This window comes from Mastigoproctus giganteus, chromosome 2 (genome assembly GCF_048544385.1).
Source record: "Mastigoproctus giganteus isolate SK-2022 chromosome 2, ASM4854438v1, whole genome shotgun sequence".
NCBI classification, from domain to species: Eukaryota; Metazoa; Arthropoda; class Arachnida; order Uropygi; family Thelyphonidae; genus Mastigoproctus; species Mastigoproctus giganteus.
In genome coordinates, this window is record NC_143576.1 from 180,957,699 (window position 1) to 180,969,888 (window position 12,190).

General features: G+C 40.7%; 1 protein-coding gene across 1 annotated transcript in view; it reads right to left on the reverse strand.

Annotated features, from left to right (window-relative positions):
• LOC150089803 (uncharacterized) overlaps positions 1-12,190 on the reverse strand; it is a 39,679-nt gene that overhangs the window by 8,315 nt on the left and 19,174 nt on the right. The window contains exon 3 of the mRNA XM_090368824.1: positions 4,489-4,547. Coding sequence (XP_090224950.1) covers positions 4,489-4,547 — 59 coding nt within the window. The remainder of the gene's footprint in view (positions 1-4,488; positions 4,548-12,190) is intronic.

Genomic DNA, 12,190 nt, shown 5'->3' on the forward strand with positions numbered 1-12,190 from the left:
GTTCTCCCAACTCCACTAATCACTTGGAGCTCTGACTTCCTCTCTTTGCAACTTGACTTTCTCCAGTCCAACTTCCTAACAGTGAGGTAATTTTTCTTGGTGATTTTAATGTTCACAACTCCAGCAGGTTTCCGTTTTCTAGTCACACCGACCCAGCTGGTCGATATGCTGAGGCTTTTGCAATTACTAATGACATAGCACAGATTGTTCATTTACCTACAAGAATTCCGGACAATCCTAATCATACAGCCAATACGCTTTATCTTTTTCTCACAAACAACCCTTCTAAGTACACAGTTGAAGTGAGAGGTCCTTTAGGCACTTCAGATCACAATTTGATGTTTGTCTCTTCTCCAATGTTACCTTTATATCATGGCTAATCCCAACCTCGTATTGTTTGGCATTACAAGAATGCAAAATAGGATGACCTGCGAGATTTATTTTCTTCTTTTCCTAGGTCGGATTACTGTTTCAAAACCTCTGATATCAACATTTGTTCAGATCGTGTCAGTGAAATTATTCTTGCAGGAATGGAATCTTTTATCCCACACTCCACTTTAAAATTTCGTCCTTTGTCTAAACCTTGGTTTTCTAATAAATGTGCTAAGGCTGTTCTAGAGACGAATGATGCATATCCTAATTGGCTTGTTTCTAATTCTTCAGTTTCATTTTCTGCCTATAACAAAGCTCGTAACAATTTTGTAAGGCAGTTATTATTCAGTCCAAACTAGAGTTTGAACAGGATAAGAGTAGAAAACTTGCTTCTTGCCTTAATTGTAGCCGAGCATTCTGGTCTCTTGCCAAAGCTATTGGCCGCAACTTGTACCTATCTCTGCTCCCACCTCTTTCCGAACCAGATGGTTCCGTAGTCGCTTCAGCCAAGGATAAAACTCATCTCCTAGCATCCCATTTTTCTTCCAGCTCATGTATTAATGATCTTGGTAAAACACCTCCCACCTCTCCCAACACGTTCCATTCAATGCCTCCTGTGGTCTTCCGTCAAAAGGATATCAGAATGATTTTGATAAATCTTGATACTAAGAAAGCTCCAGGCCCTGATGGTATTTATCCACTCATTCTCAAAACCTGTGCTCCTGAACTTATTCGTATTCTTTGCCGCCTTTTTTTCACTTTCTTATTCCAAAGGTGTTTTTCCTTCTGCTTGGAAATTTGCTGATATCAAGCCAGTTCCTAAAAAGGGTGACAAATCCCTCCCATCCAAATATCGTCCCATTGCAATTACTTCTACTCTTTCTAAAGTAATGGAGAAATCAATTAACCGCCAACTGTTAAATTACCTAGAAACCTTCCGTCTGATCAACGATCGCCAGTATGGATTCCGTCAGTGTCGATCCACTGGTGATATTCTGGCTTATGTTACCCATTTATGGACTAATTCAACAGAAAGGTTCGGTGATACACAGGTAGTTGCTCTTGACATCTCAAAGGCTTTTGATCGTGTATGGCATAAAGGTCTTCTAAGCAAGCTTCCATCTTATGATTTGCCAACTGTTTTTATTAATTGGTTATCCGGTTTTCTCTCTGATCGCTCAATTAGCGTGATGGTAGATGGCTCTCTGTCTTCTAACTTCTCCACAAATGCCGGTGTCCCCCAAGGTTCAATTCTTTCCCCCAAATCTTTTCCTCTTGTATATTAATGACCTTCTTCCATTGACTGGAAATCCTATCCATAGTTTTGCCGATGATAACACATTGCATTCCACTTTCCATTTTGAGAAACCTTGTCCTACTCAATCAGCTTCAACTTCTGGAAAATCTGTTACCAATTCCTTAAATGCCGATCTTCAGTTAATTCTCCAGTGGGGCAAAGACAACTTAGTTGATTTCAACCCTTCTAAAACTTGTCTTATATCTCGCAAAAAGGATTCTTCTGCTCCTATGATTGTCTTTAGTGACACTCCGATTTCTAGGCAAAATGATATCTCTTTTGGGGATTACCCTGACTTCTAATGTCTTTTGGCACAAGCACGTTACAAATATTGCTTCCTCTGCATCTAAGAAACTTTATTTTCTCTTTGGCTCTCAGCTTTCGTTTCTTCCAAACAGCTGCTCACTCTGTATAAATCGCAAATCCGCCCTGCCATGGAATATTGTTCACACATCTGGGGTGGTGCCCCTAAAACCTCTCTCAAGCTTCTTGATTCCATTCAGAAGAGGGCAGTTAGGTTAATTAATGATTCACCTCTAACAGAGTCTCTCTCCACTCGCTGTCTCATAGACGTACTGTTTCTGCTGGATGCCATTTCTACATACACTTCCATTGGCACTGTTCGTCTGATTTGGCTTGTATAATTCCCGCTCTCTCTTTTAAAACAGTCCGAACACGTGCAGGAAGCAGCCAACATCCATTTACTCTCCAACTTCAAACTCACAGAACCAACTTTTCATCTTCCTCATTTGTTCATTCAACTGCCGTTTTCTGGAACAACCTTCCTTCATACGTATTTCCTGAAAATTACAATCTACAGATGTTCAAGTCCAATGTCAACAAATATCTTCTTTCGTCTTCTCAACCTCCAACCCAAACACGGTACTAAGTATTATAGGTTCTAACACCTCTCGTGTTTGGGGGTTCACATAAAAAAAATATATATATATATATGTATATAATACTAAAGTTAAAGTTAACGGTACAGCATTTAAACTGAAGGATTATGAAATAAGGTTCGGGTGAGCTTGTAAGCAGGAAGAAAAGGCTGGAATGAGGAAATATTTAGAAAAGTGTCATCAAGGGGGCGCCGCTTAATTTGAATTAAATGGCATTTTTATAAATTATTTTAGGAGGGCATACTTCTCCAGCATTCTTTGGGGTATACTTGACGAGCTCTTGAAGCGCGTCTTCGGCGACGCCTTCCAACGCCCAGTTTAACAAGAAGCAGAATGTGAAGGCATGCAAAGTAGAGGGGCACTTCGAAACGCCGCGTAGGACGACGTAAACTGGCGTAAAACACCTGCTAACGCCTTCGGACGCGTTTATCTAATATATCCCCTCCCCTTCCTTCATTTGTTGCTGTAGTTGCTATTGGTGATTGGAATATTCTCATTTTATATTCGAATTAGGTAATGCTTTGCGGCTATCGACTGTACTGATGGAATATAAACGATAAATAAATGTAATAGAATATCTTTTATATATCGTGGCACTATTTAGGAGGAAATAAATACAGTCTACTTCAAAAATCAGCACATAATGAATAATTCTTTAATTAATGTACAAGTTAGTGCATTTGCTTCAGTTCTGTACATAGCCAACTACATAATTAGTTATAAATTGGTGTCATTAAGTATATCTCATATTGTGAATACCTTCACAACGAGTTGCCAGTATCATGGCAACACTTTGTGACTTATTGCAACTCGTTATAACGAGTTGCCAACATCACGGCAGCTCGCTGTGACTTATTACAACTCGTTATAACGAGTTGCAATAAGCTACGTAATGGTGCCGTATGGGTGATGGTATTGGCTGACAATTGCGTCTCCTGTGGTGAAACTTTGCTTATTCGAGGCAGTGCAATATCATGGCAACACGTGGTGAAGATATTCACAATACGAGATATAGTTAATGATGCCAATTTATAATTACTTATTCAGTTGCCTATGAAAGAAATGATGCAAATGCACTAACTTGTACATTAATTAAACTATTTATGTAACCTGAGGCTTTAGCCCTAAACTATACCGTAACTCTTTAATATAACGATAATTTTACTTTTCTGATCTCGCACATCTCGAGCTCCCCAAACATTTGATGAGTTGTATGTGTGTGGATGTGTGCAAGTTACTGTAATCTGGAGCAGATTTAAACCTTTGAAAGGATGTTTCTCAACGGAGTATAAACAGGTGCACTCATGAAGTGCGTGTTTCATAATAATAAATCTTCGTTTATTATTAAGAACAGGCAACGTTGGTTGTTGCAATCAAATTTCCCGTGTTTCAAACTTCAAATAATGGTACAGGTCACGGCTCCACTTTGATCATTTATTAAGAGTAGTCCGTTTAATTTTTATTTGTATTTTAAAAGGCATTCAATTTTATTGTTGTCGTTTGTTTCCTCGGTTTTCAGAATTCATGTAGCTACACTCACATAAATTTTATGATTTTTATCAATTAATTTATAAATTAATTAACGTATCTGAATGGGTTATAAGACATGTAGCTCAACGGTTATCAGTATTGGATCTGGACGGTAGAAGTAACCTTCATTTATGCGTGAATTCAATATGATATTAGTTAGACAAAGTATTACTATGGATGATAGAATCATCCGATACTAAAATTTTCGAACCTCATTAGAGCCTTAACCATATTTCTGCAGGGAAATGAGTATTTTGTCGAACCAGATATTATAAATTTCAGGCAAGATTAATACAAACAAAAATAGGTATTATAACATTATATTTTAAGTAAATAATTGTAAATAAAGATAAAAGATAAAGAAGAAAAATAATAAAGAAGCATATTTACATTGTAGAACTTTTCATTCAGGCAATGCAGCTGCTCTATAATCCTGTCTTCTGTTAAAACTGCAATGAAAATAAAAAAGGTTCGTTTCGGTTTTGTTTCTTCTTTAGAGAAGCTAGAATGATGAAATTTTGAATTTGTGATACTGTAAGATATAAATCTTAAAAATTTAAATAAGACTATTTGTTTATTTTTGCTAAAGGTAAGGTTAAAATTTGAAGAACGCTAGTTTTAATAATGGACAGTTCTAAGCGTGAGAATTAAGAATAGCAGCAAAGAGGTAAACAAGTAATTGAAATAATACGAGAGCGAGCAAACAGGGACAGCAGGACTAGGTAAAGGGGTGCCAATTGAGAATAGGCATGAAGGGGTTGCTTAAGGAAGAACAATAGGACGTGAAAGGGGATTATACGAAGCGCCTCCTTTGATCTATGACACCGTTAGAACCAAAACAGAAAATAAGCTGCTGTCCAGAGTTCGCGTCAAAATAAACCGGCGTCTGGCTGGCTGATATATGAGTGTTCGGATACTTTTAGAGAGAAAGGTGTGAAACGAAAATGAGTGTTTTTGGAGGTTGCCTGTGGACATGAAAGGTTCATGCCGCTTATGAGAAAAAAATAAGAAAGATCTAGAAAGGGCTGTTTTGTGCGTTGGGGAGATAGCTTCGGAGTCCTTGGGGGAAGCGTGTCAATGTTGAAGGGAAGTGTGAAGTACGGGAAGAAAAAATTGAAAGAGGGAGCATTCTGTGTCTGACTTCTGTATGGTATGGTCAAATGGGAGAAGGTCGTGAGTGCGGGTTGAAGTGGAAGTAAGCAAATTTGGTAATGTAGGCCCTTGTAAAGAGAATGAGCCAGTTATGTACACCTGTGAATATATCGTCTACACAAGAAGGTGCCTCATGTCAAGATTGCCGCCCTTTACAAAACCGCATGTCCACATGTCAAGAGTGCGATTGCCAGTAGAGGGACCGCGTGTGTCGGTTGACTAAATTTGGTCTCTTCAAATTGTGCTTATTAATATTGTACCAATGGATTATTTTGGATTTCCCTTGGATCTATAGGTTTCTGTTTGTGATGGTGAGTCTATCCATGTCATTTTTACGGCAAACTTCTAAGGCGTCGCCGATTTCTGAGCGTCTTTAATTTATGTTTTTTCTTGCTCTACTAACGAACTTTCACAATGGCTACTCCATATAAGTCTGACTGTTGATTATTGTCTATTGGTTTTCGATTTGTACTCAATTGTCTCCCTGCAATTATAGTTGAATTTAGTGTTTATAGCCTGCATTATTTTATTTTAGAAGAAGTTACATTCTGATAGTTTTGCTATCTCTGCTCCTTCTCCGACCTACAGAAATGCCTTCGTTTACTGTGTCAGGTTACGTGTACACGTTGCCACTCCCCTATTGGCCTTTTCCTTCGTAAGGTGGACACAGCTGCTCCCATTTGGATTAATTGCATTTCTAAATCAACATTCTTTATTATTATTATTCTGGTTATTAATCATTGTTTATGACGTCACAGTATTTATTAATGATTTTATTGATATTCAAATTTAATTCTTGGTCACGTTGTCCTTATAGCTATATATTCTGCTGAACTTGTTAATGTGATTTTCGTATCCTGTTAATTGACTATGACGTCACCATGTGTCATGTGCCACTGTGGAACATCCTGTGCCAATTCCTCCCCTGCCTCTCTTGCTCCCTGGTGGCAATAGTTGGAATTACAAGTTTTGGTCGATTGTGATTTTCTTCAGGAGATTGACTATTATATCAGTAGACTGTTCTCAGCCCACTGATACATCCAGAACGACAGTTAACGCGTATCCGACATGAGTTCCCGCGAGGAATCTAGCTCCGCCGCTGATGAGGACTCGGATCCAACTAACGTCCTCCCACTTAAGGCAAACAGCCGACCTCGGAAAAAGAAGAGTAAAAAGAGATCCAGGGTTCGTCCACTTTGCTCCACTAACAATCCTTCCCCAGTTGATGATAATGGCAGATCACCCTCTGTTGATTCTGAACAATCAATTGCCGCTAAACTTGACTTCAGCATCTCTACTCCAGTTGCTGCTGCCATCTTGGAATCGCTTGCCCACGCTTCTCCTGCTCCCACTTCTGCACAACCAGTTCTACCTTCATCCGTTCAACTAGCAGCCCTTGTTTCTCCTACTCCAGCTCATCCTGCAGCCTCTCCTCTGCTTCTTCGAATCTGGCTCCCTCAGCTCCATCATGCAGATCACTTTCAAAAACTACTCCATCACTCTCTGACCTTGAGCGGACTGTTGCATCAGGGCTCCCATCCTCCAACCTCAGCCCCCTGCTGTCCTGCTACTGCTGTTTCCTCTTCCCTTCATCAAGTAATATCCACGCTGCATAAATATCTAGTGGCATTCATAAACAACGACAATAACAGATTTACTAGGTCGGCAGCAAATACTGTGCAGGAGCTGTGGACTAGACTTCAGACTATCTCCACAGCACTCCTTATTGATAATGAAAAACTCCGGGCAGTTAATGAAGAGCTCAGGTCCCAGACAAGCATCCTTGAAAGAGTGCTTGTTATCTTCCCAAGCTCCCTCCAACTGCAACTCATCCTGCACTGGAAGCCCCTCACAGAATAAAGAACTACCTCTCAGATCCTATGCCTCTGCAGCCAAGACGGCATCTGCTACACCATCTCAAGGACTGTCCCACCTCCCACAACTGGCCAAAGCGTATACCCAAAAACCTCAGCATCTTCTCCTGATCCGTGCATCTGAACAGTCAGAACTGAAGACTAGTGGAGAGGTGAAAGAAATAGTACAGAATACGCTTTAGAACGACTTAAAGACACTTAAGATCAAGCCATTGAGAACAATTAGGAACCGGGTTGTTCTTCTTGAAACCACAACCAAGGAGGATCTGGGCAACATCGCTGCTGCCAGCCCATTTCACTCTGCTGGGGTCACTGTGAATTCCCCCCTCCAAGCGCACCACTCCATCTATACTGGTGTATGATCTTCCCACATGTGTTAACAAAGATGAGATCCTTGAGTACTTGTTCTACAAAAATCTTGCTGACCATGCGTCACCCTTGAAGAAATAAAATAGGATACTAACCTCAGGTTCACAAACAAAGCTAATTCCAGTTGTGCAGCGTACCACGTCATCACACTATCACCTAGAATCTTCAGAATAATCATGTCACTTGACAGGATCTTTCTTGGGTGTAGTTCTCACAAGTTCTGCCCATTCACCGTGGTGACTAAAGGCTTTTTGTGTCTTTGATATGGACATACATCCCAGCACTGTACGCACTCATCCCCTACGTGTGGACATTTTGCCCGTAGTGGCCATGTCCATGGAGAATGTCCAAACAAGGATGAGAATCCTAGCTGCGTGAACTGCAAGAGAAGACGTCTTGAACATGAGCACTCGGTGCGGGATGTAGCCTGTCCTGAATTCCAGCAAGCATTAGAACAAGTAAGGCTAAGGATCGCCAACGAATAACCCCCAAACTCTTCAACCACAGCCCCCTAGCTCTACAGGGCAGTTCCTCCTCCTTCCAATCCACAAATCCACAGTCTCACCAGCAATAGCCATAGTGTCAAACTTAAAGTCATGCAAATCCCGCACTGTCGCTGATGAGATCCAACGTGCAGCGGAGGAGCACTCTATAGATATAATGCCTCCAAGATTAAATTTGGTAACTCATTTAAAGTCACGGGATTCTCCATCCACAATCGGGATATTTAGCCTACCTTTGATGACCCAAAGACCTGTATTGTGATCCTCAACAGCCAGTTGGGTGTCCTAGTAATCAACGGCCTTTGCAATAATTACGCAACCTGTGTTCAAATTACCCATGCCTCATCTATGTTTTATCTAATTTTACTATACTGTTCACCTTCCAAGGATATAGAAGGATATCTCAAATACCTTGAGTTTGCTTTGGACTTTTTAGGTTCTAAATAAATACTTATAACCTCGGATGTCAATGCAAAATCCAAATTCTGCTGCAGCTCTTCCTCAGATCTTCATGGGCTTCTCCTGGAGGACCTCATTCTCACCCGCAATCTGGCAGTCCACAATAAACCCAACCAACTCTCCACATACTGCAGTTCTACTGGACAATCTAACATAGATATTACTATCACCACCAATGACCTGAGGTCCCAGATCACTGACTGGACCACTATCTCTGAGTTTACACTGAGTGAACATAGGGTCATCCTATTTCATGTTGCTCCTTCCAGTTCCATCCGTCCCTGTCATTCCAGAATTTCTGACTTTGTCATTTTCTCCACAAAATCGATTGAGTTGGCAGCCTTCGATGGATCAATTGAGCATGACTTCCCACTTTCCATGCTAGACCACCGTGACACTGCTTTGGCCACCGAACTATGTGATCTCGTTCAGCAATCTATAACTAAAGCCTCATACATATCAGCCAAAAAGAAGAAGACATTCACTCCCTGGATCTGCTCTTGGTGGACAGTGGAACTCAGTAAACTTCGTAAAGATGTCCATCACGCCCGTAAACAGTACCAGCGGCATCGTGGATGGCCTCCTCCACATGTTGCCCGACTCTATAATGACTACATCACTAAAAAGAATCAGTACACAAAAGCAATAGCAAACAGGAAAAAAGAAACGTGGACCAACTTTGTTAAGGACTCTGGCAATGCAAATCCCTGGGGGCTCTTCTACCAAATTACAAGGGGGAAGACTTTCACCTCAGACATCTTAGGGTCTGTGGTCGTAGGAAGGAATGAATCAACTAATTGGCACGACTCAGTGAATCTCATTGTGGACAATCTTTTCCCAATTGATGACCCCTTGGAAGACCTTCCCGAACATACTGATCTTCGAGCAAAAATTGTAATTACTGTTCTCAGTCCTTTGCTGACCCCTTTACCATGCTGGAGCTGGATGCAATACTGAAAAAAATCAATCCCACGAAATGTCCGAAATCCTCAGGTTCTACAAATTAAGACCATCACACCTTTTGCTGGTGTTTAACAAGTGTCTACAAAACAGCAAGTTCCCTAAGTGTTGGAAAGAGGCTCCATTGCTCCGGCTCATTAAAAAACCAAATAAGCCTTGAACTGAACCACGGTCCTTCAGGTCTATTGCACTACTGGCTAACCTTAGAAAAAATATTAGAGCAGCTAATGGCCCACAGGGTTACCACTTTGTTCCTTTCACAGGATTTAATCTCCCCATCCCAGTATGGCATCACACCTGCTCCTGCGAAAAGGCCCTAATTTATCTGGCCCTGTACCTGGAGAACTGAACCTCCAAATATGAATTAGCTATTTTTGTCGGCTTCGAAGGAGCCTTCGACACTGTATGGTGCGAAACTGCCCTTGAACGTCTCCGTGCCGCCAGATGCCCTTCCAATTTGTACAAGCTGTTCCAGAACTTTTCAGAGAGTTCTGTAATAGTAAAATCAAAATTTCTTCAGATCACAAGGCCTGTCTACTGGGGTTTTCCTCAGGGCTCCGTCCTGGGGAACATGGTTCTCCAAAATTGGATTGGTAACTCCTTTGACAACACAAAATTGTAGCATTTGCGGACGATCTCACTATCATCGTGTCTGGAAACTCACGTTCTGCTTTGGAAGCTAATGCTCAGCATGTTTTTTCCAATCTCTCCATCTGGACCAGGTTAAACAAGCTCCACATAAATTCAGCTAAATCCAAAATGATGATATTCGAGAACAAATTTGACCTACGGAGACCCCCGCAAATCAAGATCCGTGGTGTGCAACTGCCTTTAGTTATGCAAGCAAGGGTCTTAGGGGTCACTATAGACCACAAACTCTGCTTCTTCCCACACCTCCAACACCTCAGCACCAAAGTTAAAGGTTTTTCTACCTGCATCCTCAGAGTCTCTCGAAGTCATTGGGGTTTGTGTAAGAGAACGTTATCGCTATACTACAAAGCAGTATTCGTACCCATTGTAACTTAAGCTGCAGGTGTGTGGTTCCACCATGCAGTTATTATAAAAATGAGAAACAAACTGAACTCCATTCAAAGAGGAATGGTCCTGGCCACCCACAGTATCTGCAGGACTGTCTCCACGGTAGCTATTCAGGTAATTGCGGGAACTCGCCCGCTTGATTTGTTTACAATCTTCCGTGGCTCTGCTTCAGAATCAGAAAAAATATACCAACCTGTATTCTGAATATTGAGCTTAATCTCACTGCAGATGATAAGTGTGAAAAAACAAGATGTTACAGAGAACTGGTGAACATCTGGAAAACCAGGTGGAATACGCCGCCACAAGGCACAGTAACCAAAAGATTCGTCCCCGAGGTAAAGTTTGGATGACCAAAACTGCAAGATCCTGGTTCTCTCTCAGCCCTGAAACGGCCTTCTTGGTAACCGGCCACGGCTCCCTGAATGAAAAGCTGTACCAACTGGGGGGGGGGGCTTCTCGCTACCGATCTATGCTTTTGTGGAGGCAAGGAAAACTGGTACCATCTTCTTTTTCACTGTAACTTGTACGAGGATCTCAGAGATCAACTTCGGAGAGACATTCTGAACTTCTCCCAAACCAATCTGGATCAACTAATCCAGAAAATCTTTCCTCTCTGCAGGCCTTTGCATCTGGAATTTTTATCCGGCGAAACACCTTGTATGCCAATGCCAACCAGAACCAGACAAACAATTCCACAGCCTAGATTTCACACTTGTGAAGGGGAAGGCTAAATTCAAATTTTTATTTTTATTATTTTTTTTATATTTTATTATTTTATTATTTTTATTTTTTTTTCTCTATATATATTTTATTTTTTATTTTTAATTTTTATTCTTTTTATTTTATTATTAACATAATTATTATCGTTTTTTTGCTAAATTTGCCATACTATCAATTTTTATTATATTTTTATTTTTCATACATAAATATATTACTTTATTATTACAATATATTACAATGTATTACCTTTATTATAATATATTACCTGCACGCACCACAAGCTTTTTTATTATTATTATTATTTTTTATTTATTATTTATTTTTTTTTATTTTACAACCTGCACCACGGGTAGTTTTTCTTTTTTTTTTTTCTCCTTTCGTCCCTCTGGAACGGGCCCCCAGAGATTCCTGGCCCACCTGCTGACAAAAAAAGCAGGTGGGTCAGAGTCTCTTTAGAGATGGTATGTGTTTTATAAGGACTGGCCCACCTTCCCCGTGGTGTGTACGAGTAAACAAAATCATTTGTCCAGGTGACTGACGCTTCTGGGTAGCCAAGCGGCCAGAACGAACAACAGAACACACAAACACCTACGTCACACACATATCTGGCCCGTTTGTTGTTCTTCACAGAGATAAGAGGCGGAGTTCAACAAACATTTTAGGTGTCGGCCTTTCATACAAACATGTCCACAGGTCAAGAGTTCCCCAGCCGTGAGCCCAAGGCTGTCAGCCTCGAAGGAAAACCATAGAGCCCAGAACTGGAGTAAGCCTGTCAGCCACGTAGGAAGCCTGAACTCAAGAAAATTGGAAGTAGTGGAGATATCGGAATGTAAGTCTGTTCCCTGTTTCTTTATTGAATCCTGAACTCAAGGACTCATAACCTAGCTATGTAAGCCATTGAGTGATAGTCCTTGGAAAAGAAAGGAACATTCCTTTTGTTAATGATATGAATAAATGTAAGGGTGCTTTAGGAGTAGTAAAGGGAAAGTAATAATATAAAGGAATTAGCAAAAAAAT